The 15,951-nt window shown below is 33.7% G+C and overlaps 2 protein-coding genes across 3 annotated transcripts; both read left to right on the forward strand.

Moving 5' to 3' along the window:
• The first annotated feature begins 615 nt into the window (after window positions 1-615).
• Window positions 616-14,440, forward strand: LOC146454304 (RNA-binding protein 34-like). Of its 2 annotated transcripts, none has more exons than XM_085095585.1 (12): window positions 616-818; window positions 2,989-3,064; window positions 4,538-4,586; window positions 5,350-5,482; window positions 7,001-7,069; window positions 10,599-10,642; window positions 10,741-10,824; window positions 11,337-11,397; window positions 12,008-12,050; window positions 12,328-12,446; window positions 12,877-12,973; window positions 14,017-14,440. In XM_085095585.1, exons 1-12 carry the CDS (start codon window positions 630-632, stop codon window positions 14,310-14,312), a joined length of 1,260 nt encoding a protein of 419 aa, XP_084951711.1. In that variant the 5' UTR covers window positions 616-629; the 3' UTR covers window positions 14,313-14,440. The 2 variants fall into 2 exon arrangements, with proteins under 2 accessions (XP_084951711.1, XP_084951712.1); XM_085095586.1 differs by having other exon boundaries at window positions 617-818; window positions 7,001-7,060.
• LOC146454305 (uncharacterized) lies at window positions 8,193-9,280 on the forward strand. The gene has a single exon (XM_085095587.1). The coding sequence runs from the start codon at window positions 8,326-8,328 to the stop codon at window positions 9,145-9,147; it is 822 nt and encodes a 273-aa protein (XP_084951713.1). The 5' UTR covers window positions 8,193-8,325; the 3' UTR covers window positions 9,148-9,280.
• Window positions 14,441-15,951: the final 1,511 nt, after the last annotated feature.

Genomic DNA, 15,951 nt, shown 5'->3' on the forward strand with positions numbered 1-15,951 from the left:
AATGGCGCCAGCGCGAATCGATTCTAAATTTTCAAGACGTTATTTTCGCCTCCTGTTATTAACTCAGTGAAAACTATGAGGTTGAGTAACTTCTCTTTTCGTTATATTACACTGGGTCCCACTATTCTAATGGCAACTTCTTTTTGAAGCCTTCGCGCAAAATTCGGGTTTATTCGTTAAAAACTGAAATTTTACAACTTGTTGTTGATGCAATCTTTAATAATCTCCTTTTCAATTATAATGAAATTTCAACACAAATGGTGCTCAAAACGCGTCAAAACGCATTCAAGACTCATTCACAACGCCTTGAAAACGCGATCAAAGCGCGTGCAAAAGTACACTCAACCCCCTGGCTAGTGCCACACACTTACTACACCCAACCCCCTAGTGCCAATTGCAAGTCTAAGTGTGTGGCACGACGGGGTTGAGGGTAGCCTCCCTTGATTTCTTTTTTTTTTTTTTTCGCCAGAAGGGCTTTAGAAATTTCGCCAACCTTGTACCCAGTAAGCTCGTGGTGCGCAGGTTCCTGTGACTACCCTGATTGCACATGAAGACGAGGCTTCGAGACTTCCGCCTGCGCGCAAATTTTCAGTGGAGACCATCCATTGTCAGAAATGACTTCGTATAAGATGTTGTGTTTGCTAACCAACATGGCGTCCGGCAATGCGCTTTCTGGGTACAAGGTTGGTGAAATTTCTGAAGCCCTTCTGACAAAACAAAAGAAATCAAGGACGGGAAAAAAAGAAAATATTGAGCTTAATGCGCTGTTTAGTTCTCCAAGCTTAATCCAACCTCAGTTTGTGACAATAGCATCAAAGGTAAGTGGAACGGTCCATTCCATGTGCAGTGTTAATTTAGACATGTTGTTCTCTTTTTTATGCAGAACGTTTTGAAATGAATCTGTAAATAGACTTCCTTTCTGAGTGAAAAGTTCCACAAGCCTTTAGACAGATGTGTTACAGTACATTTTTTTTGTTCGTTAAACCATGCCAGGACGTCGCTTATCGAAAATTCCGATAGTACCAATATAATCAAATCGACAAATATCAGAAATTTATCAAAATCGAGCATACAATATTGGTGATTATCGACTTTGGTCGACTTTTCAAATGGTGTTAGAGTTCAGCTGTGGTTTGGTGAGACTATTGCGAGTTCACGCATTCAATTTCTTTTCACGATTTCTTTAATTTCCCTTTAGCCGCGTTTGTTTTGGCCGGCAACGATGAGGTGTTTCCTAAAAATTTTTGTGATTACAAACTTTTATTCAACAAATTGAATTGACGGTTATCAACAAACATAAAGTACCATTGAGATATCTACCAACTGTTTGATTTTTGATCAATATGTAATAAAAACTAGCTTTTAAGGAAGTTAATCCTTAGGTGATATGATTGTAAGGCTTACTTAAAAGGATGATGCCTTCTACGGCAGAGATATTTTTGCTTACACTGTAGTTTATGAGTGCAGCAACATTAGGTCTTAGCAAGAACTATTGGAGACCGAAAAGAAAATTAAGGGTAACCACACATTTTCAGAGATACTTATTCTAAAAAGTTTTAAAACTTTATATAATGATGTATGGCAATTTCTTTCTGAAATTGAAGCCTGGGTATCTTGATATCTTGATGGTATTGAGGGTTACCCCTAATTTTCCTTGTAGAAATAAACTTGATTCCAATTTTAATCTTTTAAGATCTGCTTTTCCTGTGCAGTCAGAAACCTTGCAAAATATCTTTGTTTTAGAAGGCACTTGTCCTTAGGACTGGCAGTTTTTTTTTTATTATCCAGAGAAGCGCGAAATGTATGCATGCGCCGTAAACAAGTAGGCACCTTCCTTAAAACTGTTAGTTTTTTTGTTTATCATTGTGCTGAACCAAAAAGAAAAAAAAAAAAAGGAAGGAAAACAATTTTACACAGTGCTAACTGAGGTGAAAGAAAAAGTACAAGTACATACTTTTAAGGATGGAAGTGGATGCATGTGGGGGCTGAAACCATTTTTACTTTCATTGAGTGAGAAGCAAAAAAAGTTACAGCTGTATGCAGTATTTGTTTGGTTACACTTTGCCAAGGGACTAGGGAAATTGGTTCATTATATTGTGGTTTTGTTGTATCGAGGTTCTTTTCTATACTTTTTACAGGGCAACCGGCCTTTACTGTGGCCACATAACAAACCTTTTTTTACAAGTTAGCCAATCAGGACACATGAATTTGATTAACAGTCACGCCTCCTTGCAGAGTCCAACAGGCAAGTGACACAATAACAAATTATAGAAAACATGTCATTTTTTATTTTATGGCTAACTTGTAAAAAAGAGTTTGTTGGGTGGCCACGGTAAGGCGTGTTGCACTGTTAAAGGCGGGGCTGGAGAATATTGTTTACCAAGGACTTCATTATATATACTGAGGTTCATTTACATGGAGGTTCCTCTGTAGTTTTTTTTTTCTCCTTAAGAAATTAGAGTTTCTCAGACAATCCCAAGATGTGCAGAACATGTGCAGTAGCAAAAGGAAGCCTTGTCCTTAAAATTATAGTTGTTTTAAGGATGGTGCCTACTAATACTGAAGTATTAATTTTATTTTTTGTGCAGTTTGTGACTAGCGGAAAAAGTAGATTTTAGCAAATGCATTTGGAATCTGCAGCTGTAAAAAGAAAATTGGGGATAACCACGCATTTTTCAGAGATAATTAGGCAACAATAATCCAAAAAAAGCAGTAAAATACAAAGCAATGTATGGTGTTTTTTTTTCCACATTAAAGCTTTATTATCTCTGAAAAATGCATGGTTACCCAGGGCTTATTTTCTTTTTGGATACCAAGAGCACTTGCTAAGTTCTGTTTTCTCTGTGTAGTTTTAAATGGCGCAAAAATATCCCTGTATTAGTAGGCACCGCTCATAGGAAACCCAAGTATCTTGAGATGCGCAGAACGTATGCGTAGTAACAAAAGTGGGCATCGTCCTTCATTCATCATTGTCCGTCCTTCATTTAGATATCAAAGAAGGCAGCAGAACCAACTCATAAGAAACAGAATGAAGATTCCCAACAAACTGGGAAACAAAATGAAGGTAATGTTATTCAAATGTCAAGTCTGATTACACCAACAAATAATCTGAAATGATTCCTCAAATATCAGATTGAGAATATTTCCCTTGTGTATGCTGTGGTTGAGTTTTATTTTTTGTTCAGTTTATTATTTTCACTTGTCTAAATTTTTTGTGGTTAGGTATATGAAACCATTTCTAAAAATTGAGCTGAGGATAAAACTGAACCACAGCATATAATAATTAAATACTAATCACTAGTTCATTTTCTTCAGAACCTTTGTGGTGTTTAAATTTCTTTAAATGAATGCTTGGTTTATCATTAGAGTTGATAACTAAAAGTTAATTGGCCACTGTAAAGAGATTTGAGTGTTGGTGTTTCTAGTGTTACCCCTTCATCAGAGCGAATCAATTGGATTTGCTTTCACTGATATATTCTCACTGATGAGAGGGCTAAAGCTTGAAATGTCAGCACTTTTATGATTATCTCTTTACAATGGCCAATTTACCTTTAGTTATCAACTCTGCTGATAAATCAAACATTCATAATTTGTACTCCCCACCAATAATGCAGCACCACAGCTCCACTTTGACTGGGGACAAGTGCCTAACAGGCAGTACACACTCCTTATCAGCTCTGCGGTTTTTGAGTATTTCTTTACTCAAAGCAGCTAAAGCATTTCAATCTACAGTCCAGACTCAAGAGGATATATTTTATATCTACTGCATATGGCAATATATTTTTTAAAGATTTGTAAATAATTACGTAATTCAGCCTTTAGGCTGCAATGTGATTTTAAATAATCTAGCTATCTTTCTATCACTTTTCATACTAACCCCCCTTTCCATTCAAATTTCTATAATTCTAATTTGTTTTACATTGCTTTCTTTTAATCATGAGATTCTTTATTTTTTCTTAACAGAATGTGTAAACAGCATTATTAGTAGTACTCAGCATTTGTTAATTTTTTTCTTTTTAACTTATTGGTCAGGAGTATTTTTAAGATTGCATGACTGAAATGTATCGTAATCAGTAAATATTTTTTTATAAAATGGAGCTCAAGAAGTCCGTCCACATCTTACAAAATACAAAACTACTGCCAACATTCATAATTTTAAGGACCAGTTATGAAACCTACAGTTTCTTTAATAGTGCATTTTAGATAGCTTTTTTATTGCTTTAGCTTAGATTCACCAAATGGTTTGCATGTAGTGGTGTGGCGTGGCTTAATGAAAGGTTGCCCAAGTGTTTTGTCGATTGCTTTACGCTGCATTTGCAATACTGTAACAACCTATGATTATGGGCAAGATTTCTGTTTTATGGCAACAAAGTAGTGGATAAGACATTGGAGTAACGTTTCCTGAAGGAATTCATGGGCATATGCAAAAACCCTGGTAAATTTAAATCTGAGCTAAAATAACAAAAACTGATCTAAAATGCACCATAGGTCAGTTATCCATCAATCCCTTCATTTGATTGTGCTCTATGCATTTTAGGCACAGGAGTATTTTCTCGTCAGGCAAGAAAAAGGAAAGTACCAATGAGGTGAGTGTATGATCTATGCAGTTTTTCTGATTCATCATCATCGTCATTGTCATCGTCATCGTCATTGTCATCGTCATCATCATCGTCATCGTCATCGTCATCCTTATTAAGTCAGTAAGACCTGCAGTGAGGCATCAAGCTAACTGGTTTCATATAGAAAATACTTTTGAAACAAGTGACTACTTAATTTTCAAATATTTTCAAATTGGTTATCTTCACCCAAAAAGGATACAGTTTTGGGAGAAACATCTGACTGGTGTGACCTTTTCACTCATATTTCCTTGAAGGGATGAAAAGTTCGTGAAATTAAGCCAAAACCCATGAAATGAAGGTCTGGTAACATTGTATACATGTAGGTTTGTTTTGAAATTTGAACCAGTAGCCCCAATCACAATAGTTTATACAGGAATCGGCCATCTTCTTGCTGCAGATGAACTCATACCTTTCATATTAGATGAGTATCTTGACTGTGTAGTTTGCGAGGCATGTATGTTGTAGGTTAAAATGAATCCCAGGTTAAAATGATTTCAACCTAGGTTGATTTGTATTTTCCTTTGTTAAGGTTGGGTAATTTACATCTTAAACAAAGGAAAATACAAATCAACCTAGGTTGAAATCATTTTAACCTGGGATTTATTGTAACCTACAACATGTATGTCAATGGCATGTGAGAACCAGTCAAGGTTAACTTACAAGAAAAATAAGACAAAACAGAAATAAAAAGCAAATTACATGCAAGTACAAACAATGTTCCCTTTTGTAGTGATGATGAAGGTGAAGAAGCTCCAGTGAAGAAATCACAGAAGAAAAACAAGTCGAATGAGGCTGTGGAAGATCCAGAGAGACTGGCCAGAACTGTATTTGTAGGGAATCTACCAGTAGCATTCACTAGAAAGGTGAGCAGCCAAACCATAGAGCGATTGTTTACCCGCTTATAAAGTAACAGAATTGTTCCAAAGATTTTGCTTGCAAACTGGTTGTAAAGATTAAGAAAAAAATATTTATTTCAATTGTTTATTTATTTATGTTTGCCTTGAGGGCTAATTGCAGGAAATAACCTGTTTCTTTTATGCATAACCTCAAACAACTCAAATGAAACTTTGTACATTCAAATAATTTTGTTTTGGTTAGTTGCTTGGAATGAGCAATTTCATGATTGTGTAATTATTATTATAACAATAATAATTATCGTTATTAGACTAAGTGTCATGTGTAGTCAATCCCAATTAAGATATACTGTATGTGTAAGCTGCATGCAGATCTTTAAAAATATGAATTCCAGTAATATTAAATAAAGTAATAAACTGTGCTTTACATCAGGTAATAAGTTCTCGACTCATTTTTTTTAACATAGCACCTTATTCTTCTGTCCAGCAAAAAATTCAGTTTTATACCAGCCTGTTTATTGCATTTGTATATGTATAAAACTACAGGACAAGTAACAAAGTTGTGTTGTATATACCAGACATCAAGACAGCAGACTAGAATAATAAGTCAACTTTATTTCACCTCAGTAAATACAAATTATATAGACTTATTATTAGGTGAACTGGTCTGTTCTGAAAAGGAGCATTCTAATTGGCTCCCTGAATGGTCTGAATTTTACTATATGGACCACTAAGATGGGCCGCTTGCGTTACAACGTACATTTGAAAGGCGCAAAGTGTTTCAATTTTGACAAAAAACAAAGCAAAAATGATTTAAGTTAAACTTATGGAGTAGGAACTGTTCAAACCTTCATGTCAGAGTTTTACTACAAGAGCTACAGATTTTATTATCTAGATGAAAAACATTAACCAGTTTCACATGGACTTGAACAGAACAATGGTAAAGCCTTGATAGTATTTACCAAAAACCTTATTGAACTAGCTTGTTTGGCCCATATTGGAAAAAATTGATATCATTCTTTTTTGGCAAGTTTATGGACCTCGCTGAAACTTGCAAAAAGAAAAAAAGAACTAAATCAAAATTTTCCCAGTTGGCATGGACCTCACACTAGTTAAATAACATACATGTATATGTACATATAGTACACAGGGTGCTAGTTGGACTGAGCTAAAAAAATATTCAATAAAGCTCTAAAAACAACCAGTAGGTAACAATGACTTAATTTACTCATTTGATTCTGGAAAGTCCTCCTTAGATTATTAGAAGTTCTAATATTGTCTAATATTGAATATGTGGTTTAAATTTGTTGTGGCTGGAAAATTTTGAAACCAGTTTAATTATAATTTTTATTTTTCTCCAAGCCTGTTTTAGAATGATTGTAAAACGTATTTACTAATAAAACCTAATCTGGAACAAAGAAAAATCAAAATCAAACTGGTTTGAAAAAATTTAAATCAAGAGAACAAATTTATTAATAAATGACAACGTATCAAATAACAACATGCTTCAAATTTTTGTTCTTTCAGAAACTGAAGCAGCTGTTTGCCATTTATGGCGAAGTAGAGAGTGTGCGATTTCGCTCAGCTGTAAGTATTGTAAATTAGCAGTGTTATTTATTTCATGTATATATTATTGTTGTTACAAGTTCATGTAACTTACTTGCAGAATGTGGGAAACAGGAAATATATGAAGGGCAGAGAGTATAACCAGCCTATATATTAAATGACATTATTTTCAGATCACTTTTTGCTGTTTTTGCTCAGATTCACTGGAGATTTTGCACATTGTGAGGCCTTGAATTCCTTCAGGAAACGTTGCTCCAATATATGTTTTATCCACTGCTTTAATTTGTGCCTCGTTTTATGATAAAAACAAAAATCTTGCCCATAATCACAGGTTTTCATTGCAAATGAAGTGCAAAGTAGCTGATCAAACATTGGAGCAACATTTCCTGAGCTAATTCAAGGCCACATGCAAAATCTCTGACCAGTGAATCTGAGCTTAAAAACAACAAAACGTTTGCTGGGGTAAATAATTACAAATTAAAATGTTTAAAAATTAGACAGTCAAGTGAAAATAGACGATAATTTCTGAACAACGTTTCAGAGTCCTCATGATGCCGTTATCAAGTTCGAAGTAACAGAAATAAAGTCAATGTCTGAAATTCATCACCAAAAATTAACATAATATCTGAATATGTAAAATTAGAAAAAAATTAGTCAATTTTTTGATAATAAATGATTTCAAGCAAATTCAAATATTAAATGATTTACCTCATATTTATAGCTAATGCTGCTAATTATTATTTTTACAGGGTTAAGTTAGATTCTTGAAGGAATTTTGAAATTTTTACATTTTAGTCTTGACTATTGTTAACCCTGATTAACGTTTGACTGTTTTTGGAAACTGTATGTGTTATGTAAATTGTGTCCTTTGTTTTATTTTATTCTACAAAATAGTAGATAACACATTTTATGATCTTGCTTAATTCATAAATTTTGTAATCTTTTAGTTATTTAGTAAGAAAATTTACAACAAATTTTATACAAAGTCATGTACAAATTAAACTTACTTTATTTATGTTTCCAACACCAAAGGAATTTTTTATTTCCATGGGAGTTTATTTTCAGCTGTTTATTTTTAAAATTATAAATTAGTGAGCCAGTACATTTCAGCATTGCCACATAAATTATTCATCTGAAACGTACAATAATTAATAATTGATATGTACACTAAAGGATAAACCGCAGGTATAGAAACATCCATTTGTTGTCGTAAGCTGTTAAATATATGTGCTTCAAGAAGACTTTTCTTAAGCTAAAAGAAAAAACTCACAGCTACAATTTACTCTATGGATGACTTGGAAAAAGACTGTAAGACAATCAGAAAAGGCTTTGAAATTGCAGCAAAGAAAGGCTTGCCAATAGATGTTTTGGATTTAAAAAGGAAAGAAATTCAACACATTCCAAGTGGATTTTGCCAGCTTGATTTCTCCAGTCTAAAATATCTCTACCTTGAAGGCAATGTACTCTGCTCTTTACCTGAGGACTTCTTTACTTGTCTTGCAAGTTTAGAATGGCTTGATCTTAGAAACAATAAACTTCGTAAAATCCCCAACAATGTTGGAGAGCACAAGAAATTGAAGACACTGTTGCTAGGGAGGAATCAACTCACGGTTTTACCTGCAGAAATGGGATTCTTGAAGACATTAACAGGACTGAATTTATCTGAAAATCCTCTGGAGGAACCACCACATTCTGTGGTTAGCAAAGGTGTTTATGCTATCAAAGCACATCTGCTTGTAAAACTTGGGTTTAACCCAGAAGACTTTCAGACTGACACGGAATCGGAGTACCAAAGTACAGAAAGTGGAGACAATTCAACAGGAGATAGTGATGAAATGGCCAAGGAAGATGACAGTATCAAAGATAAAAAGGAAGAGAGTGGTGAAGCAGACATGCTTTCTAACGATGACCACGCAGAAGTTGATATTCTTGCTGCAGACTCAGTGCACCCAAAGGTTGCCATGTCGTACTATGGAGCACTGCTTGGTGACATTCCAAATTCTTATATTTTTAAGCCTTGGAAAACTGGAGTATTTTTTAAAAAAGAAGACATGGAAGGTAAACTTTCAGCTCCGAAATTAGAACAATTTGATGGCAAAAGACTGTGACTTGTTTAGAAATGAGTTTCTCTGTCATTTTTTTTTATCAACAGACAGTTCTATTTAAAATATATGCAAAAATCCAAATGCATAGTTACATACTTGTTAAAATTATGAATTAAAGGGAAAAAACACACTTTCCTCTGGAAAAAGGTATAAACATTGTTATACACCTGTATTAATTATATTATATAGACTAGTAAGTACAATGTACATGTATAAAAATGTTTCTATGTTTAAAAAAGGTGTGAAAATGTTTCAGCATACTACAAAAAAAATGTATAAAAAAATTGTTTCAACATGTATATGACAAGTATTTTACTTTATGATTAAACTTGGAATAAATGTGAAATATGATCATCATTTTGCAATAAATATTCTTAAAACTTATATTATTTGTAAATGAGCAAAATAGTAATTATGGTATTGTTATGAAACATGACTTCAAAAAGTTTGTTAGTTTGTTAGTGCTAACAGTGTGAGCATAACATATTGATCTTTTTTAAATCTCTGTCTGCCACACCTCAAATAGGTTGATAAAGTCTTGCTACAGTATAATTTGAGTTTATTTGCATTATTGTATATGTATTGGTTTGGTTATTGTGTATGTTTTTGTTTCTTGGCATGTAATATTCGATTAAGTAATTTTATGTTATTGAAGAAATCATTAGTGATTTACAGGGCTGTAGTTAATCATTCATGAACTCAGTCATTCTCTTTATGCCTGTCTGGAATTCATGTCTTGGCAAGAATATGCATTGGGCCAACATCTGCCCTCTCCCACCCACTGCCAACCTCCTTCATTTCACTTTTAATCATATGTTAAGTTCTTGAGAATTCAGAACTGCCTTTAAAGTTTTATAGTAATGTTGTGTTGTATCAACAATGTCAACAATACACTATTTCCATTGCATCAAATTGTTAATTTGAATGTGAGACTGACTCACACATCAAAGGAATGGAAATGATACTGACTAGGAAAAATGAGATTTCTAGGCTTATGCATAATAATAGCCCAGTAAGGACAATGTATACACTAGTTTCTTCCTGTACAAGGCTCCAGAAAAAAAATTGGTGTAAATATTTCACCAAAACTCAGAAACATCATTGGTCCTCTAGAGTTTGCCTAGTAAATTAATTTGCAATAAATAATTTATTTTAATAATTATTAAATAAATATAATTTTACTAATAATTAGTGAAATTAAAGTTAATTACAAATGCAATCAAATATCAATTCACAATGCCGATTAATTCTGGCATGAAATGGGGATGCTATATTCCTTTAGCCCTATGGTTTCTCCTATAAAGGTGTCCTTGCCATTTCTTCTTTGCATTTCCTTTTTCTCGGCATTTTTAATGTGTAACTTGTGATTGGTAAAAGAAAGAAAGAAATTATAATCATTAATTTTAATTTCAGAATGATGGTTTGTTTAACTGGGATACATTATTCTTTTTCAGGCACTTGCTAAACCAGATCTGTCAAGAAAAGTGGCGATGAAAAAGTAAAGTTATTGATTGAAATATCATCTTAAGAACTAATTAATACTTGATTGATTGATTGATTGATTGATTGATTGACATATTCATTTGATATCCGTAGGAAGGAGTTGCATTCAGACAGACACAATATCAATGGCTATGTTGTGTTCAAAGAGAAGGATTGTGCTGTCAAATCGTTAAGGAGGTATACCATATGGTGTATTTAGTTGCATTAATTTTATTTGATTCAACATCTCCTCTAAAATGTAAATGCCCCTCTTGAATAAATGCATCAGTCAGTTCCAACAGTGCACACATTTTTGTTTAAACACTGAAAAAAAAAAAGGTTTTCACCTTAATCCAGGCTCTTATTGCAAATGGCATGGGGTCACATTTTTTCTTTGTCCTATTCAGTTTATTAATAATATTATATTTATTAGATATTTTAACAGTGAGTCACTTTATATCTTAATTTCCATAGCTCACATTTGAGAGTTCAAACCACAGGAAATTTAAGCAAACATGCAGACAGTGAGGCAGTCATTTTTGACAAATAACTATTAATAAAATGTCTTTTTTCCTCTTTCAAGTTTTAAGTCAAAGTGTCCAATGTTTACAGATTTGCACTGTTAACTCTCTGACTTGGTTTGCAACTTTCTAGCATTCATGCAGCATAATTTGTGATTTCTGGCTGACTCGACGTTTCTTTGGTTTTAGCAATGGGATGGAAGTTAATGGTTTTCACATCAGAGTTGATTTAACTGGGCAAAACAATAAGGTGAAGATGCTGTTTTATGTGCATTTTAAATTTTTCACTTTTTTTTCTTAAGGCCAAGTAATACATTACAACTTGCCGTGCTACGAATGTTGTTCGTTCCCCGTATTACCACCACCTAGGTGGTAAATATGGGGTATTGTGAGTGGTATATACGGGGTATTGTGAGTGGCAAATATGGGGTGTTGTAGGTGGAAAATACGGGCAACAAGCATTTTTAAAGTAATTTTTAAAACAATTTATTCTAATTCTGTCCAACATCATGAAGTTTGAAATATTTAGTTGAACCAATGTTCAAGAAGTAAATTTTAATTTTTGTATATTTTTATGAAAGTAATGTAAATATTAATCAATAAATATTATGCAAATCTTATGATGTCGTATTTTAATTCATTGGTAGTTCTGAGGATGTGTAACATATGCATTATCCTTTATTTAGATATCTTCTTACAGTATTTATATTGTATTTTGTTTCTTTTATATGTCTCATTGTAATTATTGGTTTCTGAAAAACCATTAGTGGATGGAATCAATAAAGTTGTATTGTATTGTATTGTATTGTAATATTTTTACTTTATATTAAGTTAACACATTTTCTGCTGCTTGCCTTTAGCATGATCATTCAAGGTCAATATTTGTTGGAAATTTACCATTTGGTAAGTCATTGATTCTAATAAATTTAGCAATGTGTTGCTTTGACAAATAATAATAATGATATTATTATTTTGATAGGAAATCTGTCACTCATTTCCACCAGTGGGACTCAGGGAAAACAATCACAAAAAATGTATCAAAACTATTCAACCGAGCGATCCTTGGCTGATAAAAAAGGGTTCTTTTGCTAGATTTCAACTCAGGACTTGCTTTATGTCCTGTATAGAATAATCACCATCACATGTGGCAATAAAATGTTGTGTCTTTTAATTTCTTCAGATACAGAGGAAGAGCCATTGAGACAAACGTTCGTTGACTGTGGAGACATTGACGCTGTTCGTCTAGTTAGAGACAATAAGACTGGTGCTGGCAAGGGCTTTGGATTCATTCTTTTCAAGGTAAAATTAATCTACAGCTGTTGGTCTAGATTCTAGTCAGAGCAACAGTGATAAGTTGTGTAAAATAGTTATGGTCAATGTGAATGACCGAGTTGATAAAACAGGCTGTTAATATTTCATGTTTGTTAAGTAACATTAATTAAATTAGTTTATTGAACTTGAGTTTAGGGGTCCATTTCCTAAAACGTTTGAACTGTTTTGGGGCCCGAGAAACATTTTGTCATATCCATTCTCTGTTGATTGACTTGCGGCAGTTTTTTTGTGCAAACTAGCTATAGCTCAATGTCTTTCTTAATCTTGTAACGTTTTTTACTTTTAATTTGTAGCCTTTAAAATTATCTAAAATCATACTTATTTAAAACATACGACAAGTTATATTAATCATAATTTCATACTGATTTATAGTGGCTTTATGATATTATCGTTACAGAAAAAAGAGGCAGTGATGTTTGCTTTGAAAAAGAACAAGACAGAATTCTGTGGCCGTCCTTTACGGATCTTTCCTTCGTCAGAAAACCCACAGCAAGGTATTAAGAATTACAAGCTAAGTGTAATGAAAATATTACATTATATTCATTAGAATAAGAAAATATTTGAGTCCCTGATGGAGGTTTAACCCATGTGACCTTCCATTCATAGGTCACATGATCAAACCACATGTCCTGCATATGCTACTAAGATGACAAATGTCACATTGAGTCTCTGGTGGTAGTCAGACCAATGTGATCTTGCAATCTTGGTCACATGATCAAACCACATGTTCTGTAATACTGCTAGGATCAGAAAAATTTTCTCAAGGTGTTCTGTATGCTAATTTTGGTGTGCGAAAACTACCCACATTGCCATGAGTTGCCACTAAAAGCTCAGTGATTTTGCAGTTGCTAAAAAAAAAATCCATACCCACCCCATGGAAGGTCATCAAAAATTCCTAGTGGGAGGGGGGCCTTAGAAGATAAAATTTTAAAAGCAAAGTATGAAGCAAAACTGGAGTTTCCTGGGGGGATGGGGGTGCAAAACAAAAAACCTTCCTTGGACGGGGGTGTGTGGATATTTTCTGGAATTGCACATAAGATTATTCAACAGATTTGTGGAAGGTCATGAAAGGGCTTGAATCCTGTTGTTTATATTTTTTTTTTACATTTTTTCCTGTAATTTTGGCAATTGATAGAATTTGAATACAGGTTTCAAACGAGTGGTAGTTCAGGGATTAGATAATTTTATCTAACTGGTAAATGTACTGTACATGTAAGGTCTTGGGTTCGACTCCCATTGACCTCTCAGCTTCTTTTCTTTGTCTCATGTACATTGCATGATGAATGTTATATGTATATCTTTCTCAGCTTAACCCTTTAAGCCCTAATGGCAATCAACATCAAATTTCTCCTTGTAATATTAATGCCTATTCAACCCCTGAGGTCATGAGAATTACATTGTAAGGATATGATCACCCATTGTAAATTTCGTTGAACTTTAAATAACTTCTTCCCTGTTCTTTTGTAAGAAAAGCATGGGAACAAGAGAGGAGAATTTGTTCTTTGATTTGTTCTTTGTTTCTTACAATGTTTTTTAGGCTTATCAAAAGATGTCAAGAAAGGAAGACCAAAGGCTTTTGCATTCAGTGGGATAACTGCTAAACGAGGAATGAAAAATGAACAGAAAGGGAAAAAGAAACAAAGATTTGGAAAAGGACAGAAACAAGGACACCAAGGCTTTGGTACAAGACCTGTAAAAAATCAACAATTTCAAAAACATGGAAATAATAATAAAATAGGCAATCCCAGAAACAAAAACAGAGCAAGTAAGATTCAAAAGAACAGTTTCAAGCAAAATGACAGATACAACAAAAGAGGAAAGCCCAGTAGGTAGTATTTGAGCAAAAAATCACTAATGTGAACTAGCGGAGATTTACAGCACCACTGATGACTACAATCTACTTGATGTCTTATATTTTGAATAAGAAACATGGAGTAAATAAAGGATTTTGTACAAAGTCATTTGGATGAACTTGTTTCTTATTATTCTGAAGTTTGCAATTAATCCTTGTTTGGGAATGTTTAACAGCTCGTTGGTAGTCTAGGGAAGATGGGAAAGGCCTGGGGGTCTTCGAGCTGAAACGTTTTAACTTCAAGTTCTTATGTTTTTTTCCTCTTTACTGGATCCATCACTGCAGGTTTAATATAATTATATTCATTCTTTATCAGTGCAATATAAGAAATTTTTAAGTGTGGGCATTTAGGGTTTTACCTTAAAAGGCCTCGAAAAGGAGGCCTTGATTTTATAGAGAGGGAGAGGGGCTTATTCTAAATCATAAATTGTGAACAAAACTCAAGCAATTTCTTCAAAAGTTCTGCTAAACAACAAACAGAGCAAAAGTAGTCTAAATATTTTCATTTCCATTTTCTGAACACATGAACAGAACAAAGCACAAAATGTTAGATGTGAGTGTTGCCTACTTGTGTCTTTAAATTTCCTTCACACTTCCATTTTGGTTTTTATGATGTCTGATTGCAGAGTTCTTTTGTCAGGATGCAAGTTATAATCTTAAATTTTTGGCAAATGATTGCACAATCATGTATTACATTTATGAAATCCAAGATGGTGGTGTAGTATAGGAAATAAAAAAAGTGAAAAGAGGTGACCATCGTATTCTGTTTCTTGAAGAACTGAAATATTATTTTTGTGCTTTCCAACAAAGAGTACTTTAAAATTAAAGTGTATTTTCAAATAATTTAGTGTCAGTCTAATGCAAGAGTGAGGAATCCTTTAACAAAATACTTGCACATATTGAAGACTGTTTTCCTATATACAAACCAACTGAAACTGGTGTCACATCAGTGTCAAACATGTCATGGTTTGGCCATTTGTACCCCTGCGTTTTATTTCTATTATTTCAGCTGGCATTTTATAGTCTGATGTGTAAAAGATAGGTGTGAGAATAGGGTTGAGGTCCTCATGAGCCTGTGGAGGCACAGCGATCAAGAACTTAGCTTGTCAGCTTTGAATTTTTTCTGACCCATTCTCTGCCACTGTTTTACTTTCTTGGCAAGGACCTTGCTCCCCATTCTCTCACCACAATGTTGTAGAAATGGATAGGAGGATTTTCTCTCCCCCACTCCCCTCCCTCAGAATTGCATTATTATAGTTAAAGCAACCTTAAAATATAGTTAATTGAAGGCAATTGTTATGAAACCTGACAAACTTCTTTGTTATATGTTTTTGTTTGCCTTTTTGGCCTTGACCCTGCACAAACAACAATAGAATTTGGAACGTGTTGTAGCAACTGACCAATCGAAACGTTTTTGTGAAGATATTCATCTGTGGTGTGAATGTTAAAACCAAGGATTGTGCAGGGTCGTGGCCCTTGCAACATAAATTGCAGCACCATTGTTTCCATGGCAAGGTTTCATAACCATTCCCTGTGCTTAAAAGGATTGAATTGGCCTCGTGTAATTTATGAATAATACTGGTGAAGAGTTCTCATCAATTGTGTTATAGTAAGTTCAAT

The sequence above is a fragment of the Pavona decussata genome, unplaced genomic scaffold (assembly GCF_977016875.1).
Source record: "Pavona decussata unplaced genomic scaffold, jaPavDecu1.1 SCAFFOLD_303, whole genome shotgun sequence".
NCBI lineage: Eukaryota > Metazoa > Cnidaria > Anthozoa > Scleractinia > Agariciidae > Pavona > Pavona decussata.

Excerpts from the sequence above, each read along its gene's own strand:
- LOC146454305 (XM_085095587.1), top strand. The coding sequence starts at position 8,326 with ATGGATGACTTGGAAAAAGACTGTAAGACAATCAGAAAAGGCTTTGAA.
- LOC146454304 (XM_085095585.1), top strand. The coding sequence starts at position 630 with ATGTTGTGTTTGCTAACCAACATGGCGTCCGGCAATGCGCTTTCTGGG. Across the intron at positions 819-2,988 it reads TTGTGACAATAGCATCAAAG|ATATCAAAGAAGGCAGCAGA; the intron begins GTAAGTGGAACG and ends TCCTTCATTTAG. Across the intron at positions 4,587-5,349 it reads AAAAGGAAAGTACCAATGAG|TGATGATGAAGGTGAAGAAG; the intron begins GTGAGTGTATGA and ends TCCCTTTTGTAG.